Genomic DNA, 21,440 nt, shown 5'->3' on the forward strand with positions numbered 1-21,440 from the left:
CAAGCCTGTTCTAGGTATAAGCAAATTGATATTGGATTATGTGTAAAATATGTGTGTTGTCATATCAACTGTTTTTTACATGCTTGAAAGAATAAATCAAATCAAATCAAATCACTGTCGCCAAGTGCTTGCTCAAGGGGGATTTGTTGGGTTTTCCCTATGTGATAATATTGATAACAGTAAGGTCTAGACCTTACTTTGTAAAGTGTCCTGAGATTACTTTTGTTGTGATTTGGCGCTATACAAATAAAATTAGATTTGATTTGATTCTCTGGCAACAACTTACTTCCACATTTCAATTTTCAAATGAATGAATGACATTCTTAAGTTTATGCACAGGTGAGCATTGACCTTTGAGATAGTCTACACAGAAAAGAAAAGACAAAAAAGAGCAGTTGGTAAAGGTGGTGTCCCCTCTGTGCCTTTATTCTGAGACAGAAGAAGTCCATAAAGCTCTACCAGTCCAAGGCAGAGACTCGCTGTCTAATCCTGTCACTCACTGGTATCTGATCACGTGGTCCATTGTGTTTTGCCCACATGCACATGCTATATTCTGTTTACAGTAACATGACCTGGGATTGATTAAAGGTCCATTCCCAATGACACAAAAAGTTACACCGTCATCAAATAAATAAAATCTAAACACACCGGAGGGAGGGAAAATAGAAAAGTAGAACAATAAAAAGGTGAACAACGAATTGAAAAAAGAAAATCATGATAACAAACTAAGCCAGTGACATGCTCTTGGTCCAGTCTGTGTTACATTCACAACAGTTTCTCCTTAGCACCAGAGTTGGTTCCAGTTCTTATACTGTTCATCTCAACTATATGGAGCCAGTGTGAATCACAGTTTCCTTATTACTTCAGGAGATGGCATGGTTACTGATGCATGTACAGCATGTTACCATTTCACATGCAACCCACATTTCTATAGTAGCTTACTAATGCAACACTGTGCTATAACACTGTTTTCCCACATTGTCATACAGCTCTCTGACCAACAGCTATCACAGTAATCAAGGATCCAGACTGCTTCACACACCTGCTGAAACTTGGTGGCGCTTTGATTGTGCCTTAAAAATACCAGTATTGTACAAAAGTTTCTTGGTGTGGAAAACCAGTTCAAGATGTGCTATGCTCTGTTTTTTAAATCCAAATAAATAAATGTGAGAGAAAATGAGCAATGAAATGTGTCTGAGACGGATGCAAGGAGACAATGTTATTTTGCACAAATTATAAATACCTAAAATAGTACTGATTTGTTCTAAAAAATACCATTTTGCAGTGAGAGTAAAGGTAATTCTCAACAATATTTGTAATATTCCGTAATTTACATGGCTACATGTTTCTTAAAAAAAGAAAAAAATGCATAATTTACAGATTCAGCCTGGAGGTGAAAAGGAAAAATTCTAATCCAAAGGATCACATTCATTTGAATAAAACATTTTTCTTCTGTTTCAAAGTTGAGGTTTTTGTAACTTAGGTTTCTGTAACCACCGTTCTCTCAACCGCTGCTTTCAATAAAAATCAGCAGCTACTTCATTCGTGATGATGCCCACTTTTCTATAGCACCTGTGCTGTTCTGAGGTCTGCAGAGGCCTACAACACTTGAGGTTATTCTACTGTTATAGAGGTAAATGTCAATGCCTATAAGATGTGAATATATAAGGGCTTGTCTTTAAGCTGATCTGGGCAGATTTGGCTTTGGCTTAAAAAAAAAACAAGTGTAGAAAATATGTTTGGTAGAAAATAAGTGTGACACAATGATCTTACACTATGTGTCAGATTGTCATTTTTGAGCAGACGTGCAATTGACTGTTGCGTCAAGTGTGTGTCTAGATGTTGCAAATACTGAGGTCTGAGCAGAGTGGTGAGATTAAAACTCACCCATGACACAGACGTGGGAGCCTTCCAACGTCCAGTGAGCACCACAACCAGTTTACTAAGTTCCTGATGGGAAAACAAAGGGGACTGTGAGGTTCATAGGGTTTAAAATAACAATATAAAATTGTTTATCGACAAATGTTTTGTCAGAGGAACAAATAAATAAAACAAATATCACAGAGGCCAGAAGTTACCAACCACGCAGGCTGGTCTTCAAAGATTTGCGTGCATGTGTGTGAGATGGCAGCAGTGCTATATGAGGGCCATGGACACAAAGATCTCCATAAAGCACTACTGCCCCCCGAGTGTGTGCATAAAGAAGTGTACTTCAGCAGCAGTCCTACGCCCAACAAACATATGAACACAGGAGTGGCACACATCCTCAATGTCAACTCATGCTGTGTGTCCACTATCAGAACCTAATTAGCAGTATACCCTGCAAAACCTCCTGGGCTGATGCTGACCGTCCTGCTTTGTTTTCCATTGTATTTTCTCCCTGTCGGTCCCTGTTCAGAGTGGGGAGGGGTTACACTCCTCTCACACACACACTCACAGCTGAGTAGAGGAAGAAAAGACGAGGTGAAAAGTCACTCCACAGTGCAACAGATTGTGTATGAGCAGCTTATCAAACGGTTGTTGAACAAGCAGAACACAGACTTGCAGAAATGTGACATCTTCACTGCTTTGCCTTTGGTCCACTCACCGAAGATCCTGTTTTACCACGAAACCAGATATAAGTGCCTCTTTACACACCCTGCTTGTAGTGCTAATGATTGAGGGGTGAAGAGCAGACATTTAACCAATGGCAGACTGCTCTGTGCATGTACACAGAGCACTCTGCCATTGGACTACCCATTCCTGGTACTTGATTTTAATATATCTCATGAGGGGTGCTGAAATTTAGCTCCCAGAAGGCACCTCCAATGCAGGCACACAGCATTAGAAACAAACACAGAACCCCTGACAAGCATTATCGGCTCCACACGTTTCGGTAGGTTCCTACAATGGAAAATCCCTGTCAGAGTTCAGCTTACTGTGTGTGCGTATGTGCGTTTGTAGGGATGGTCTGGCCCACAACCGTTTCACATCCACAATATGTATGTGCATGTACAAGTATATATGTTTGTCATGAGGGTCTATAGCTGGTCTAGCGTGTCCCCCTGCTGGCGGTGTGTATGTTCAGGAGTTCTGTTGAGGCTGAGACTCCTCCGATTGACTCTGGGCAGACTGGACCTCTCGGCTCAGCGCCTCACCCAGCTCGCCCATGTGCATGTCTGGCAGGTCGTCATCGATAGGGGCAGCCGCTGCATCTTCACAGTACACACACTCCTGAACACACAAATACACACACACATACACACATAGTTAATAACTATTCCTGCTACACAGACCAGTAAAACCAGATTTTATGCAGTTTGACCAGCACAGGCTTGAAAGGAGGGCCACACAGATAATATTAGCTACAGTGTCTTTAAATGTGGAAAAAAAAACTTTTAAAATATTTAATTATACAGTTATTGTCGTATAATATGTCAGTATCAACTACATAGTTTTGTTGCACATGTAGGAGTTATGACCCAGCTTGTTAGGAAAAAGGAAAGTAATATAAATGGGGGTCTTTTAGGGAATCCCATGCTAGAGTTATTTTTTTAATGGTTGGGATAATGAATTTGTACGATTACAATTGTTTTGCACAAAACAAACACTTCTGCCTTTAAAGTACAGAGCCTTAAGACTGTCTTTAAGGAGAAATACAGGTCTTTACTTCATATAATATCCTCGAAATGGATGAAGATCTGTGATGAAGATCTACATGATCCCCATCACCGTGGTCACTTCTGACCTTGGAGATGCACTGTGACTGTGTGTGGCTGTTTGTGTTTCTCACCTTCACATTGATAGCAGCAGGGAGACCTCCCCTCCTCATCCAGGGATGTTCCTCCACTAACTCTCGTCGCTGGTCTGAGGAGAAGTGAGGCTGGCTCTTCTGCATCTGCCTCAACCTCTCCTTGTCTTCTCGCAGAACCTTCTGAATGTCCCTGTTTGTCCGGAAACAAACAAATTGCTGCTTCACCTGACACATTCCTGACACAGTTTGTTGCTACAGAACAAAAAACAACTGTTTTAAATTCATTTTGTAGCTTGCCTTTGCTTAGAATTCTAATTTCTCTCCTAAAATAATACTTGGTCTTATAAGACTATAGTCACCGACTTACCTTGATGGCATTTGATATGTCATCATGACCTTGTCATCAGCATTGGCCATCAGCAGCCAAAGAGGCTCTTGAAGAACATATTTAATGAAATGCTCTCCCTCCCATTGCGTTGAGACTTTGGCTTGTGTCTGGCCTCCTTCAGAGCCTCCTTCACCCCTTGTCTTGGCTTGGGCCTTGGGGTCATGTTCCAGGGAGTCAATACTGCCAAAGTATTTGCTGGTGTTGCTACTCCCTAAAAGTTTTAGATGAACAGGAAAACAGTCAAAAACAGACTTTTTATTGGAAATGCTAGAAACATATACCAACCAGTCATAAACTAGTAATATCATGAAGTAGAACTAATAATGGCTGCATTCATTGAGTGCTTAGAAATGCTCTTGTCCAGCCTCCATATTTCTCTACTGACCTGTTCTGCTGCCTGATGCTCCACTAGCTGACGTACCACAGCCATTACAGCCTGAGCCCGATCCTGAGCCCATGGAGGCGGAGGTGGCTGATCCGGTGCCGGAGTGGGAGTCCTCCTGCTCCTGCAGCAGGATGTCCAGCAGGTCATAGGATGAGGAATTACAATCACTGTGGGCTCCATCTCCTGGAGACTCCACCTGAACACAGGGAGGAGAACCATCAGACTTCTGTGACGAAATGCAACTAGCTTTAGGTGGAAGTGACGTGTGTACAATAGTGACTGAAGATAAGACAAGACAGAGCTCTCATGTTAAATCATCTCTTTCACTCAGTTCACTGTCTCTCACCTGTTGGTGGTTTTCAGTTTTAGCTGTGCCTCCATTCTTCTCTGCTGCTGCCCCTGCTCCTCCTGATGCTACCGCTGTACTGCTGCCCTGTCCTCCAGCACAGGGCGCTGTGCCCTCCTGACGTTCCACTGAGCGCTGCCCCTCCTCCATGCTCAGCAGATTGAGCTGCAGTGGTGAGCTACACCGTGACTCAAACAGAGGTGGTGATGTTGCTGGCTCACGTGCTGCAGAGGCCGGGGTGGAGGAGCCTGATGCCCCCCCTTCTTGGGGCTCCATGGCTTGGGCCTTGGGGGGGTCGGAGCCGAGGCTGTAGGGGAAGGGCCGGCTTGAGTCACAAACTGAGTCTGCACTGGGAAAGAAGGCTGGGCAGTGAAGGGCTGCTGTGTGGTATAGGGGGTCTGAGCAGCTTGAAATGGCTGCGGGGGAGTAAAGGCAGTCTGCACAGGGAATGGCTGCTGGCCAGTGAACGAGGTTTGAGTCTGCATGGTGTAGGTTGGCTGCGGGGTCTGAAAAGGCTGCTGGGTAGTGTAGGCAGGTTGTGGCGGAGTCTGCTCAGAGAAAAACGTTGGTCTAGGTGCATTCCCCAGCTGCCCTATCTGACCTAACTGTCCTACTTGTGGAAAGAGGTAATTTGGCAGGACCAGAGCCACCACAGGTGTAACAATGGGAGTGGGGAATGGAGATGTATTAGGTGGAGCTTGGGTGCCCTGACCCTCTCCAAAGCCTGTGGAGAGGGAGGGGTCAGGGCGGGGAGCCTGAGCTGGGGCAGCTGGTGCTGGGGGGTATAGCGGGTATGCAGGCACCATGGCGGGGTAGGAAACATTAAAGGCTGACTGTGAGGCTTCTGACGGGGACCACGAGGTCTGGTTGAGACCCTGGAGGGGGGGCCGGGGTTTGCGATTAGACACAGCGCTGTCAGATGAATCAGGATGCTTCATTCGTGGCTTCTTGTACTTTCGGTTGCGGTTGCCCTTCTTGGGAGCGGTCTCGGGTCTATTGGTGCCCTGTTTGGCAGCACCTCGTAGTCTAGAAGATTCTGAGATGATACAGGGGGAAGTCAGACTGTTGTTTGTTCAGAGTTAACAGAATAATTTACAGCTGTGTGAGAACTGGAAACCAGCTTTTAAGGTTAACTCAGCTCATCTGCATAAAGCTAGGAACATACCTGGCTAGGATTTTTTTTTAAATGACCACTAGTTTATATTTAATACATGTGTTGGGTATAGAACGTTCACATATAGAATTAGATACTGTGTTAGGTGATTTTAAAGGGGGATTCATAGTTTCAATCTAAAAGTACATTTAATCTGTTCTGTCTTGGTTTTTATTTTCCAGGTGGCCTCACGTTACTGAATACTACATGTCCCCATTAGAAACACTGGTAAACAAACTGTCCACTTAACCACAAAGCAAAAATATTTTTCCATATTTTAAATAATTTCAGTTAATTCAGCTTGGCTGTATACTGTATAAAGTGATGACAATAACCACTGTAGCCTTGTGTGGTTACTATGAAAACGTCTGTACCTTCAGCACTGGCTGGACCTCTCTGCTTGTGCAGATATGTGGAGCAGTCCTTCTGGAAAATCCTGGCGATGCGGAGCTCTCGGCAGCGATTGAGGAAGGCCTGCTCTTCTTTTTGGGTGTGTGCAGCCAGTACCTGTTTGGTCAGTCCTAGCCTCTTGTAGGTCTCCTTCTCCTGGCTAGGTGGAGACACTATGTTGACAGGCACAGCCGGGGGTGCTGGGCTCTCTGCCACATCCTCGATTATCTCTGTAGAACAAATGAGAGCCATAAACATCAGTGAAACAGAACTTATTAAAACAAATGGATGACACTCTAATGCTGTTCCAGGTATGTTTCTGTGTGTGTGTGTGCTCTACATCAATTTTTAAAAAGAACTAGACACAGAGACTCACCTGACTCTGGCTGAGGCTTCTTGTCTCCCACGTGGACGATGGTGCTGCTGTAGCTGCACTGTGAGGTGATGGACACTACACTCTCAGCCTTGCTGGGCAGAGTAAGAGGTGCCAGGGGGCCTCCCACCACAGCAGCAGCCCCAGATGGAGGCTTCTTAGGTGCTTTCATGTTTGACAGGCCTGGCTGGGCATCTAGCATCAAAGGATCTGGATGGGTAGAGACTAGGTATGAAACTGTTACCGTTGTCATAATAAAACCATGGGAAAATTTCTGACGGTTAGTATTACCACTTCAAATTTTTAAATATCATTAAAACCGCGGCCAATTACCATGCTTTGAAAAACTCATCTGCTGAAGGGTTAAATACTGTCCAGGATCAACCAAAGTTAGCAAGAGGTTCTCAGATGCAAATGCAGTATGTGACGTGGGTTTCAAGGATTCAAAATGGCGGAATGTAATGACAGACTGAGTGACAACGCTCTGGAAAAACACTATAATCCTCTGTATTTGTGCAAACTTTTGGGTTCCTTTCATACCATTACATCTATAGTAGAGACACACTGTACTCCTCTGTTAGTTCACAGCCATAGATAATTATAGTCTAATTCCTATCATTACTTCAGGTGAGCCCAAGTGAGTTCAAGCAACCCTAAAGAACAAAAAGGAAAAACGCAGGAGAGGTTTCTTGGTTTCTGGTTAAGTAAAATGTGTGGGTAACTTTGAAAGGGGTATTAGAAGACTGGATCTAATGTCCTAGATCATGCTGTGTACATGTCTGTGTTTGTGTCCTGAGGCACTTGCATACCATCCTCTGAGCCCTTCTTGTCATCATCTGAGTTAGAAGAGGTGGTGTTTGAGGAGAACTGGTACTTCCTCTTTACTGTAATGGGGATGTTACAGCTCTCCAGATACCTGAGGAACAGAGTGGTTGAGTTGGTTCAGAGTGATCTCTTAACCATCATTATACATGACACACACATACAAAATACCTGATGACACTGTCGAGACAGCTAATCTGTTGGTAGGAGCAGACAGTCTGGTCTTTGCAGGTGAAGTCCTCTATGGTGGTACTTTCTCTGCTGTGCAGAGGGGGTGCTGAGTCTTTCAGACGTACTGCTGGACTCCTCTGAGCTGAACACAAGCAGGTAAACACACCGATGAAGACAAATCTAAAAGACTTATGCTGTCTTTGTGTGATTATTATCTCATGTTTTATCACATTTTGCTACCACAATACCAGTTTCTGTTTCTTATTCTTGTGGCACATTGTAGTAAACACTTCATAGTAGTTACCTTTTTGTGTAATATGCCAATTAGGCTTTCATTCTGATTATGCTTTAAAGAATTAAATGCCAGCCGTAGGATCTGTTGATCTTTTAATGTTTTCAGGGTATAACTTTTGTTTGTTTATGAGTTTGCTGATACCTTTAAAGGAAATGCATGTGAAAAATACTATTTTCTACCAATGAGCTCTGCCACAGTATTGTTACTAACATTTTCACCCTGTTTCAAAAACAGAGTGTGATTCTTTGCATTGACAGATGTGTGTTTGGTGTAGCCAACCCCTGTTCTCTTGTGTTTCTGTATAGTTCAAGGTTAACACTTGCTAACATTACAGTAAATGTGCTTCCTTAACTCTGAGATAAAGTAACCACAGAAGGAATAAGTTTGGAAATATTAAACTCACTGTCAGTGGTCTTCTTCTGTTCGGGCTTGGATGGCAATGGTAAGGGTGAAGGGGAATGAGAGTGCAGGCAGACCTGGGAGTCCTGGTTCTTCAGCATGTGAACCCCCTTACAAATCTCCTGGAAAGTCCTGGCAGGCTTGGCCTTGCCAGTCTCCTCTGCTGTGTTCCCCGTCGTCATATTCCCATTGCTCTCACTGGATGAGCCAGTGTTTACCAGTTGCTCATGGGAACCGTTGCTGCCGTGGCTACCATAACCGCTGGATCCTATGTTGTGGACTGGCTGTAGAAAGAAAGGCTGTTATAGAAACTGACAAATGACTATAAATGTGTGTTCATCTGGTGTGTGTGTGTGTGTGTACATACTTGAAGTAGGAGCCTGTGAATCTGTTCACTAATTTCCTGGATGTCTGAGTCCATGATCTTCCCCCCATGGAAAGCAGGTGCTGCAAAAACATCTTCATTCACAGGACCCCTGTAATGCACACGCCAGTGTCATCCATCATGTTCAAAATGGCAGATATTCCAGCATTCCACTGTTGATGACATTAAATTAAGCTTTGACTGGTACACTCACATGCGGACTTTGTGCCTGCCGATAACGAAGGAGACCTTGCGGCTCCAAGGGTTCACAAAGCTGGACCAGCTGGTGTCTATGGTGATGTACTCACCATTTCTTGCACAGAAACGGATGGAGGAGTGGTCGAATGGTTGGCCAGCATACTGCAGGACTGTTGCCAGCAAAAAAGTAAAATGGAAGAGAGTTGAGCAACATAAGCTCCAACATAAGATCCTTCCTTTTTGTCAAAACACCTCAGCTGTAAAATGATATATGTGGCTACTAAATTCTGGACTGCGGATTTACACTCTGCTGCACTGACTCTGAGCCAATCAGTAAAGTAAATAGTAGTGATTCTTACTCTTGCGATGCACAGCCAGCATCAATGGTCGGTCACTTGGGTGCAGATTAAGCAGCACAGGAGTCCCGATCAGGTCCTGAGGGAGGTAACCCAACAGAGGAACAGCCCTGATAGAGAAACACAAACAAGGACTTTTTCTAACTATGCAGAAATCAGCACAGGTTCACACAAGACATGACACAGATACTTGTGTATGAGCTAGAGAGGAGCCTGAGTCCACTCACCTTTCATCAACATCCTGGAACACACAGTTAGGCGTGTGTGTAGTGGTGAAGATACGTTTGTCAGGGGGAATTCTGGGTGCTGTGAAGAAAGGAGACAAATAATAATATTAATAATAATGAAAGGAGACAAATAATAATATTGATAAATAGGCCAGTAAATAAAAAATGAATTTTTAAAAAATACACAGTACTCTATCAACAGGTGGTTTTACAGAATGTGATAATATTTCAATTAACAATCTGAGAGGAAAAAAGAAATCTTTACACAGTTCCAACTGGCTTGTCGAAAAAATTGATTCGCATATGAATTGTGGTTTATATCGTCTACAATTATAAATCAGTTCACAAATGGTAAAAATCGAGTTTTGTAATAATGGTAATGGCACAAAAAAGGAGGAACTGAACCACGAGGTCACACTGACAGTGCACACAGACAAGAGCTGTCTTGTAATGTTGGTTCATCTTCAAAGAAGGAAACCACTTGGGTGCGTTCTGATAACTTGATAATGAGCTTTGAAAGACCAGAGTAGAGGATTGTATTTGTTGGAAAGTGCATACAGTTCTAGACCTACAGCATATTTTTCTCTTACGTTTAGGGTAATAAATACAGCCATGTGGGGCGATATATTAGTCAATTTATAGTTAAAATGCGTGTGAAAGGTCACAGGCCTCACCTTCATATCCTGAGTGCACCCTCTCAGCCAGCAGAAGGCAGCAGAACTGTTCCTCAGCCAGCTCAGCGTCCTGGACTTTCATCAGGTAAGGAGTCATACGGAAGGGATAGTACTGGAGATCCCCTTCATGCTCCTTACCACCACTACAACACACACAATACGCAAACCGTTATAATAGTGTTTAATACCTTTCCAAAGAAAATTAATAGTGTCTTCATTAACAAAATATAATTTGGCTTGTGTTGTAGCTATAAAGTAGAGCAAACCAAATGTTTTGGTTTAACAGTCTGTTAAAACTTGTTTTACTGTAGTAATGATTTATTAAGGCTAATGAATGCCTTCTCCCATTTTAATACATTATACAAAGACATAATTTTACTACATTTTAAAAGCCAACAAGCATCCCTTATTTTATTTTAAAGCTATAACGCCATCTGGCCACTAGATGGAGATGCAGGTCAAAAGCTCACAGTTTCTGCCTTCCTCTCAATCATCCTCTCTCCCACCCTGTGCTGACTGAGCTTGTTTGAACAGGAAACTATGGATCAGAGAAGCTGCAGGTCGCCGTCACTCACCTGATGCGGCAAAAGAAGGATTTCTCCTGCATGCACTCCGTGGGAGATGACTCTGAATAAGAGACAGGGATAAGGTAGGATGAATATATCATCAAATACATTAGATTGTTTAATTCCAAATGACCCATTTGTTAGTCATCAATATTCAGCACACTGTGAACAGGACATGAGATGTTTGTCTTACTTCCAAATGGGAAAGGGAGACAAATGCAAAAGTATTCACAGCACTACAAAAAGAATGGACACAGCTGCTTAGCCTAAACTTAAACAGTTTGCATTACCCACTGATCACTGCACAACTGTGTGGCTTGGACATCACCGGACTGACCAAAGATGCAAAATCCCCAAATGACCACAGGTTTTACAGAATCAGCATCAGTGCACAGAGTGGATGTACAGTGGCATTAAATGCAGTGTGGAAGGCCACAACCAGCTAGAAAACTGATGGATTACATTTTTTAATGCAAATGTACAACTCTTTTTAGTTGACATCTTAAAACTGAGAAAACATCAGTTAATATAATTCAGTCCAATAAAGCATCAACATTAATAATAGCTCCACAAGATACTTTAGACATTCATCAACACCTCTAAGATTCGCAGAGCTTTTGCACTGGTTTGCATTAGATTTATGCAGGTGTACCTAATAATTCGGAGAATGACTGCACTAATGTTTGATTCTGCCTTCAGCAAATATGTAACAGTTGTGTGTGAGTAGGTGTCCATCCAGAAATGTGTGATTGAGCATGTTAATAAAGTTTGGGGGTAAGTGGTACCTGCTCCAGTGCACATGCTCCATGAGGGCAGGCGGTAGGGTGTGGTGAAGCTGTAGAACACACTGACATCCTGAGGCGTTAAGAACTCCACAAACTTGGCATTGTTAAACACCTCCTGCTTGCAGTTCAAGATGGATGCTGCCTGGTCTGAGATGTAAACAATCTTCCCCGTGATGAGTGAGACAGCTACTGCAAATATATCCTACAAATAAAAAGAAGAAATAATGTTAGAAATATCTGATCATTTCAGCATCTTTTCATTTTAAAACACGATAAGAAGATAGAAGCTGCCGCTATGGAGCTGCAGTTTGGATCAAGAAACGAATTACTTAGTATATCACGGCCAGATTTCAATTTCCTCACAATATAGAGCATTTTTGATTGTACTGCCAACTTAAATCTGGAAATGGTAATAGTTGATCTCAGTATTCTAACATGAAGAGCCAAACTGAGATAAGCTAGCTGGAGGTGATATATATCCTTTCTTTTATTTTGCACTATCAAATGTTACCACTGGAGACACGACTTATCTTTAAAATGCCACTTATATTATATAGCACAGCACTTTCTTCTTACATTTAAAAACAAATAATATGAGTTGGTCTTTTGGATGTTTACTTGGTATTTTATTGTTCCTTTCTTGTGATGTGAAGATTTCTGATACTTACAGTGTTTTTGAGGGTGTATTCAGAGGTGATGCTGTTGATTTCCTCAATGGTGTACGATGACACATCAAACCCTGGTGGCTGACTGTCATTAATCATCAGCATCTGGTAGTATTCCTCATTGGCTACAAAGCAAAGTCAACATGGATCAGTGCAAACATCGTTTCACACAGTATGTGGTCAGAGACTAAGTGTCAATTATCTCATAATCACAGGAGACTTTCTGCAATTGTGTTTTGCCCAAAATCGAAGAATGTGAATCAGAATCAGAATCTGTGCCCAGGATTGGTCCAGATTCCACAGTGTAAAGCTGTTTTCAGATAAGAGGCAGTGTGTATGCCCTGCTCCCCTTTGCTGCGCCCAACTCCCGCAGCAAGCACAGCGCATATTGCGCCCTATTTGAAAGCCCTTTAACAGTCACCAACATGTGAAGACTTACGAGCATATGCATGAAAAAGTATCAACAGAAGTGAGTCTTACCTTTCACCTGTTTGACACATCGCAGCGCGTATTTGAGCGTGTTGACAGTGCTGGACTTGCCCTTGCTCCTCTTTTCCGATGGCAAGTGCATCTTCAGCTCCTTGAGGGTCTTGAAAAGCTCCTTCTGTGTCTTAGCTTTGGCTGACTGTTCGCTGCTGCAGGTCGTGTATGAGACAGATACATGTGTGTCAAAATGACAAGGTCTCACCAATGCAGTCACACCCTAAGACGTATCACTTTCCAGCATGGACAGCAGAACAGCAGGGCAGAGGGTAGCTATCAGCATGTAAAGGGGTTTTTCCATTATAGGAACCTACTGACATGTATCGTGCCGAGTAAAGCTCGTCATGAGTTCTGTGTTTGTTTCCACTACGGTGCACCTGCTTTGGGGGTGTGTCCTGGGAGCTACATTTCAGGGCCCCTCAGGACGTAGTACTAAAATGTGCGCACAGAACAGCCGCCAGCGATTAGTTAAATGTTTGCATCTTAACACCTCAAGCCTTAGTATTACAAGCACCACGTGTAAACACACAGATGACTGTGTATGTGAGAGAAGAGCAGCCCCTGCCTTCCCTAAACAGAGACCGACAGAGAGAAAATACAGTGGAAAAACAAAGCAGAACGGTCTGCGCCAACTGGGGACGCTATGCTCGGTGATGGTTAAGGAAAGTATGGGGTGTACTGCTTGTTAGGTTCCAATAGTGGAAACACAATATAATGAGACACTGCGATACATTTCCTGTGGGTCTGACTTTCTCCTGCTACGTGTGAGTAAAAACTCCCACTGCCAACATATGATACATCTATGACTGAGAGATCCATACATACAGCGCTGCTCATTCAGATGTGTACTAACCTACAGCCACTGGTTGAGGGGTTGTCCTGCTCGGAGCTCACCAGACTGAAGGCGTTGGAGCTGCTAGGTGGCGAAGGGCTGTGAGAATTTGAGCTGTAACCATAAATAACATGTCATTGAACACAGGATACAGTCTAGACCTTACTATGTAAAGTGCTCTGAAATGTTTTTGTTGTGATTTAGTGCTATACAAATAAAACTGAAAATTGAATTGAAATAGGAAAATAAAATGAATATTTAATTTTATTTAATTAGTATTCATTTAATTCATTAAAGTTTGTGCCACTTTTGAGAAACATTCCATTTTGAAGTATAGGCCTATTATGTCAGCACCCCATTAACACCCAATGACTCGAAAGTGATCTCATTTGTGTTTTTGGTTATCACAATTTATTTACCTAATGTCTAATGCTCATAGGTTCAAAAATAAAGTAAAACGTCTGTTTTGCTTGCATAAACAACGAGCGAACACTTTGAAGTCACCTGAATGTTAATGAGATGCTGACGCCTATAAACAGCTCTAGCACAAATTATTATTTTGCCAACACAAACAGATCAAAATGGTTTTAATAAAATCGTAATCATATTGTGGTGCCAGCATCAAAGAGGCACAAACTAGGACAAACCTTCTCTTGGATAATAATGTATAATTGCAAGAATAACCTAATCTCCAATGAATGTAAGGTTGTTTTGAGCCATTCTTCCACTTACTGTATGTGCCAAAAACAGCACCAGCATTGCGCATAAAACACGGTGGTGCAATTCAATACCAACATATTTTATTTTATTCTGAAACAGTCTGTGCATTTAATAGATTCTGGTGGAAAGATGGTGATACACTTAGTTACCAGTTTAAACCTGGGTATACCTATATCTCACACAATAGCTCTTAAATTTATTGATCATTATGTAAATGTTTTGCACCTTAAGTTCCTGACTGTTTTATAATGAATTGCATTAAAGATTGCATTACAAGAAGCTCCAGTATTTGGAGCCTCTCCCTGTACATGGATGTAAACGGAGGTGCTTTGTTATGTAACAGTTGACTCTCGATTTCCTCAGCGAAGGTCAGACAGATATGGGTGTGTGTGCGTGGGAGGTGTTATTTAAAACCTGTGGTCTTTGAATTGAATATGATTAATCTACAAAGACTAGGTCACAAATTAGACAAATTGCAACTGGAATACAGAACTTATCAAAATCAAATAATTATTATCTGTATGACTGTTATTTCAGTGTCTCGCAGCATATATCTTGTACCACCTACACTGACAACTTGTAGACAATTAACAAAACTTAACAGATGAAACTAAATCAAATTCATTTTTCCTACAGAAAAATGTTTTTTTCCCTTTTTCCCCTTTTGCCCCACCATGGCGGTGAGGGAAAAAGGTCATTTCCATGATTCAGTGCATTTGATGTGTGCTCACCTCTTGTTGCTCCCTGAGGACTCCAGGAGAGCAGAATCCTTGCCATTGCCATTTGAGCTGCCCACAGACTCATTGCCATGAGACTCATTGCCGTGCGACTCGTTGCCATGGGATTCCGTCCCACTCCCACTCGAACCACTGCCACCCATCTCTACATCCTCGTGTAAAGGGGGGCATGGCCGCTTCCTGTCATCATGCGGGGATCCCGGCGAGGTCGGGTGGTCATGGCTACTGTCACTCCCCTCAGAAGCCAATCCCAACCCTGATTCTAGATTGACCCTATCCCGCCCACCGCAGCCCTCACTGTCACTGCTGGCCATCTGGTGAAGTTGGCTAATGGAGCCACAGGGAGAGCCTTCCCGCCGTTCAGGCCTGTCCAGGGTTTAGTTCAGGTAGTGCTTTGGATCACTGTCCTCACAAATGGGATGGGCCAAAGGGCAAAAGATGGGAGATCAAGTTATCTCCACACGGCAATGCCATGAACTGCATGGCAGTGGGATGTAAACAGAGCTGATGTCTCAGTAGGGTGTTGCAGTCTAGGAGAGGAAAATAAAGCACAGGTGAAATTACTCAAGACAAACCATCTACAACAAAGTGCACTTCCATAGGTAGAAGATCAACAATAAAGAAACAAACCTCTAAAATTCGAGACTATTAGTGGGACAAGAGAAGAAACCACCAACCATAAAAGAAAACAGTGGCCATCACTTTTATCTTCTTAGCCAGTTCAGCCTTAGTTCTCTTTGTTTTTACAAGTCAACAGTAAAGGGCACACGAGCACAGTCAAAGTGATGGTTTGTTGTACACACACACACACACACACACACACAATCACACTGAAGCTGCTGCCATCCCTCCTTCAAAAGGTCTGCACAGTGAACAGGCCAATGTCTGCCCTTTCCAGGTGGATTTTAAGCCCCACACCAGTGTGATCTGGTTCAAAAGAGATTTTTTAGATGAAAGGTGAGTGTGTAGAGATGAAAAGCTCTCAAGACACAATACACACAAAAACCTTCACCACCATGTTGGAAAGACAAAATGCATTGAAATCACTTGTATCATTCAAGTTGTTTTCCTCTCCCCAAATGTGACAGGCGCTGTCTGTTCACAGCTTAACTAAAAAACCAGGAAAAACTGACAATCAGTCTCTGGTTTCCACTAACAATAGCTCTGGTTCCCAATTACATTATTAATAATACCAAGGTTGCAGATCCCACACAAACATACAATAAATAGCTGTGCTTACGCATTGTTCATTATGGTCACTTATATCTAAATCAAATATTTAAAAAAAACAGCCTTATGCAACACAGTGCAGTGCCCCTGAACTGACAAGAAATATAAAAATGAAGGTGTGAATAATGACTTTAGTGACATTTGCCTTGTATTGTTACATTATCCTAATTAATTTACTAGCCTCCTTACACATCCTCTGACAACAAGCTAAGTAGAATTTGCACCCACACTGTAAACACAGGCTGAATTTTGTTTGTGGCAAAGCACAATTAGATATGACTGGTCAAGAGTATTCAGGAGTATAAAAATAGTTTGTTTTCTAAAAAAAAAAAAAACTAGCAACAGTTTTTTTATCATCTCTATAGCCTCCTCCTCCTCCTACACTCTCCACAGTAGAACAGCAGTAGTTCAGGCTATTTATGCCTGTTAAAGCCCTAAATGGAAATACTGGCAACAGGCACTGAAGCCAAATCCAAAATCTTTTACCGTTTCCTGGTATCCAGTTGCAGCTAGTTATAAAAGGATGTGCATTCAGCAACATGTCTATTCTTCATACTCTTTACATAAGCAGTTTTACATAACTCAAAGATGTAGGGAGCATTTTTATTTCACATATTACAGGCACAGAAAAAAGAAAAATTGGCATACTTTCCCCCCATCCACCTACACACCCACTGAGAGCCCCCTAAATGACCCACTCAGGTGTTTAACTGAGGCAGTAGCCAAGCCCCCACAGGAGACTTTCTATAGTGACCAATCAGGAAGGAGCAAGCAGTTATAATGATGTCAGAGAGTCAGGAGCATTTTCTGGTTGGCATGTCAACCATGATGTCAACGGAAACATTATTTTCTGCAAAGAGAAGAAAGACCAAAACTATGCTTAAGCTTACGACACAACACTGCTACATAAAATCTTAAAATGAGACTGATAACTATGTACAATTAAATGCAGGTTATTATTGGAAATTGTGCTAATTGTATGCAGCAAATCAGCCAAAAAATTGTAACTGCTAGAAAATATAAAACTAGGTTAACACAGTGAAACTGTTGGCAAATGTAAAACAGATCTTAATGAAGTAAGTATGTCTAAATATTCCTGGAATTTAAAAAAGAATGCAAACCCAAAGCCACAATCAAGTCAACTACACCGGAACCATTTGCTGCATTTACGACAGTTTTACACTAATCTAACAGAGCTTACCAAAGACCGTTCTCTCAATGGACACTGCTTGACAGAACAATAGACAAAATTATATAAGTATCCAATAACAACTTTACCCCCCAAATCTTCAGGGCTCTCTGAGATGTGTTCTGAGACATATAACTCTCCAAACCGTGCATAAGCATGACATAATGAAACTGAATTTCCTCTGCTTCCAACTCCGCCCAGTTTCATTACAGTGCTGATATACCCTAGCACACTAGCACAGATCTCGGGCATTATACAACTTTGCTCCAGTCACATGGATTTGGCTACAGTGTGACACAAAGCAGTGATAGCCCTGTTTCATAAAACCACATGCTTTCACTTGTATCCAGCTCTGAAGTGCATTTTTAATGATATCTAATAGGAGTAAATACAGAAGCATAATTAAAGGTGGGATAAAAAGATGATGGAGATAATCATTTACATAATCCAATTCAGCACAGGCCAAAACATCAGTTCAGTGCTCTGAGATTAGGATAGGATCACTGTAAAGGCACTGTACATACAGTATGTGGGTACAATTTATGAGCAATCAGTCTTTTCTTGTTCAGTCATGGTGAAGCCTACTCCTGTATTTCACTAAAATGACTCGTATTTTAAATTTGTGAAAACAGTAAGGATACATTAATAAAACCATAATATTAAAATCTACTAGAATGGCCTCTAAGCTTCTGTAAAACTGAGGAGATGCAATTATCTTGTCTGTAGCAAAAAACAGTGTAACCAAGAGATAACCACCCCTTTTATCTACCAGGTGACTCTCTGTCAGGCAACATAATTAGCCATCATCTGCCATAATTAGGCATGGAAATAAGCTCAAGGGCTACTTTTGGTTATCTAGTAAAAACCAATGTGCAGATCATAGTGAACATAGCAGTACTACAGTAATGTCATTATCATATAACCTACAGTAATATCCAACACAGCAGTTTCCTGTCTTGTGTGTGTGCGTGTTTGTGAGACCAGTGGGCTTCTAAGGGGACCTTACATAGTAATAAGATAGAAATAAACCTACTTGCTATAAATCTAATACATATATTTTGAAATATCATCAGCACAGTTATTTTTATACAAACCTCTACAAATATAGTGAAACCAAAGCATTTCCTCAGGTACCACGTGAAAAAGAGAAAATATATTGTTACCAATGCTCAGAGTCCAAGCAAATGAATATGAAAACTGGCTAACAGCTAATTTGAAAAGTGATGAATATATATTGTATTAAATACACTGACCAGTTTACATTAGGCATGGGTGTAATAAAAAAAAATAAAGTTACATTTTTAGTAATGGGAACAAACAAACCCTTCCCCCATATAACTCCCATTGACCTATTCACAATCCACACACACGTTGACCTGCAATCTGGTGCACGGTACACTGACACAGTTATATAAAAGTGACGGTATCTTTAAAAACCCGCAATAAAACAGCAGCCGCTTTACTGCGATGGAGCCATTTCGCAGGAGACCACATTTTCCTGGCTGGACGAGTAAAAAATAAACCTCGAACCAGCATTTTGGGGATAATAAAAGTACAACAACTAGAGCAATCGGAATTTGTGCGCATGCGCATATCGGATTTCGTTATGCAATTAATTTTTGCGCTCATTTATTCATTTTTACAACAACTAAAGGTTAAAACTCAGGAAAAACCCACCTGCGCTGCCAGAAAAAAAATCGCCTCTCCAGCGTTGGTCTGCATGAAGTAAAAAACAAAGCCGAGCAGTAAATAGCACATCCAATACACTCCAATGAGAGACGCCTTCAAACGGCTTGACACACTAGCCAGCAGAAACTCCCAGACTATCTCCGGCTCGGGCTTACTAGCCAATCGGCGAGCTCAGTGTGCGACCTCAATTCAGTCTCCGCCCCTAGAGTTTCCCAATTGGCTGGAAACTATGGGTTACCATGGAGAACATGACGGAATTACCATACCGACAGCTAATTGGTCTAGAACGCTGTCCGTCGTTTTATATAAACAAGTCAGCCACTGCACGTGGAATCCCATGTTGTGTGTTTCATGCGATGTGAGACGGCGTTGGTTATGATTGCACCGAGTCCAAACAAGGTATCGGGTTTTGAAATTACACAAAGGCAAAAGTTCGAGAAGGAAGCAACCAGGGAACTACAGGCCAAGGAAGCAACCAGGGAACTACAGGCCAAGGAAGCAACCAGGGAACTACAGGCCACACTAAATATCAGACAAAAATACGTTAAAATTTCCATGACTCCGATATGAGTAGTGCTAAATTACTTGTAGGTTGTAGGGAATAAAATATCAAACTACTAGCAACGAAAGGTGGCGCACACATATTAGCTAAATTACGTTTTGTAAACTTGAAAGCACGACGATATGAATGCTTTCCACAGAAGGGTACGGCGAGAGAGTTTAGCGAAGGGCCAAGCGTCAGTAATAGCCTAAGGCTATGCGTTTTCTTTGCCTTAAACACATAGGATAGTAGGCTACTGCTTTTCTTTCGTAACACGTGGATAGTAGTGTACAGCTGTATATTTATTCATAAAGGTATAGTTCTACTAAGCAAAAAATAAATAAATAAAAAATAAAGCGCAGCCTTTATTGCATACATAATCAGGTGTACAGCGTTTGAGGGGGCGGGGTTTTTCGTTCTTAATCTAAACTAACCTTGGTTTAGCGGCAAGTTATGATGAATGAGCCCCTGCTTTGTGCCACACTTGCTCATCGCAGTTAGACTGAGAAACGCACATATTTTCCCGTGCACAACACCACATTTGGTTTGTCTGAAGCCAAGCGGCTCCAGAGAACAGCTCAGTGCAGAAATCTACTGTGTGCCAATTTGAAATGGCAGCCACCCACCCCCGTCGAGGTGGCACTGTGGCCATTCAACTATGCCCTGTCTGCCTGATGATGCACAGACTCCACTCACCTCTACTACCACCCTTCATCTGCCCCGCATTTACTCTATGCTTGGTAAAAAAGTGGCTTATATGACATCACACTGAGAGCATAATGACGTTTAAGGCTCTTGTTGGCATTCACTTGCTTGAAATATTTGCTTATTTTCCAGCTTGTTTGTAAGTGTAGGTGATGTTTTGACAGTAGACTGGGATTCATTCATGGTTCACTCCCCTCGCCGCTCTGTCTTTTACCCACACACTTTTAATTTGCCAGCGGTGCCAACAGACCGGGAGATCCTACATGTGGGTGGAATTCCCAAGTGTGAGTCATGGTGTGGGTGGTATTATTTGTAAAGCTCAGGGGCTTATTTTGCCGTCATCACTATTATAACTATCTAACCAGAAATCCTATAGGAATATAGTATATATCACCCATCTGTCACTCTGAGCATGTATTATGACGACTTTCTTTTACTGATGTTTGACTGTTGTCGAGCTGAAGCCACGTGGGGCTTGAAGGGAAGTCATTGGATAGTGCAGTACTTAATCATTTTTCGTGTTGAGCAGTCTGCAGCGTAAGTATTTGGACAGTTATACACGTTTTTGTTCTTCAGACTCAGTGCCAGCGCATCCAATTTATAATGAAATAATGGATACTGCGTTGTGTTTTGCAACATAGGTGATTGCATAGCTATCATTCTTCCCTCGCTCATCACCTCCACAGGGTGCATATGTATGGAGATAAAATGCTATCAAAAATGTTACAAATGCGTGTTTAACGTTTTGTCTGTAACAAGCGATTTGTGTGATTTTATCTAGCATAGCACAACAAACCTTGGAGCATATATTTAATATATATAGAAAATTAGAACATGCACCACAAACTGCAGGCAACTGGAATGTTCTCTGTTAAAAAGTGTTATGTATTAGATATTTTTGTTTATTTTATGTAATGTCCATTTGGAATAGCGTTGTGTAAATACTTTTGTTTGGGAAACAGGCTTGGAAACTCAGATGTCCGAGTTTTCCACGTGTCCTTAAACGCACCGTGCATTCGTGGAT

At 42.0% G+C, this 21,440-nt stretch overlaps 1 protein-coding gene across 1 annotated transcript; it reads right to left on the reverse strand.

Moving 5' to 3' along the window:
- Window positions 1-244: 244 nt before the first annotated feature.
- LOC109951961 (period circadian protein homolog 2-like) lies at window positions 245-19,309 on the reverse strand. The gene is given in 23 exon segments (XM_020586761.1): window positions 245-3,213; window positions 3,773-3,923; window positions 4,101-4,332; window positions 4,507-4,702; window positions 4,853-5,172; window positions 5,175-5,888; window positions 6,380-6,625; window positions 6,772-6,978; window positions 7,578-7,684; window positions 7,762-7,903; window positions 8,460-8,739; window positions 8,823-8,931; window positions 9,034-9,187; window positions 9,377-9,483; window positions 9,601-9,679; window positions 10,275-10,417; window positions 10,850-10,901; window positions 11,626-11,827; window positions 12,294-12,415; window positions 12,771-12,925; window positions 13,627-13,719; window positions 15,057-15,592; window positions 19,159-19,309. Coding segments are annotated over 22 exon segments (4,281 nt in total). The 5' UTR covers window positions 15,377-15,592; window positions 19,159-19,309; the 3' UTR covers window positions 245-3,063.
- Window positions 19,310-21,440: the final 2,131 nt, after the last annotated feature.

The sequence above is a fragment of the Monopterus albus genome, unplaced genomic scaffold (assembly GCF_001952655.1).
Source record: "Monopterus albus unplaced genomic scaffold, M_albus_1.0 scaffold8.1, whole genome shotgun sequence".
Lineage (NCBI taxonomy): Eukaryota > Metazoa > Chordata > Actinopteri > Synbranchiformes > Synbranchidae > Monopterus > Monopterus albus.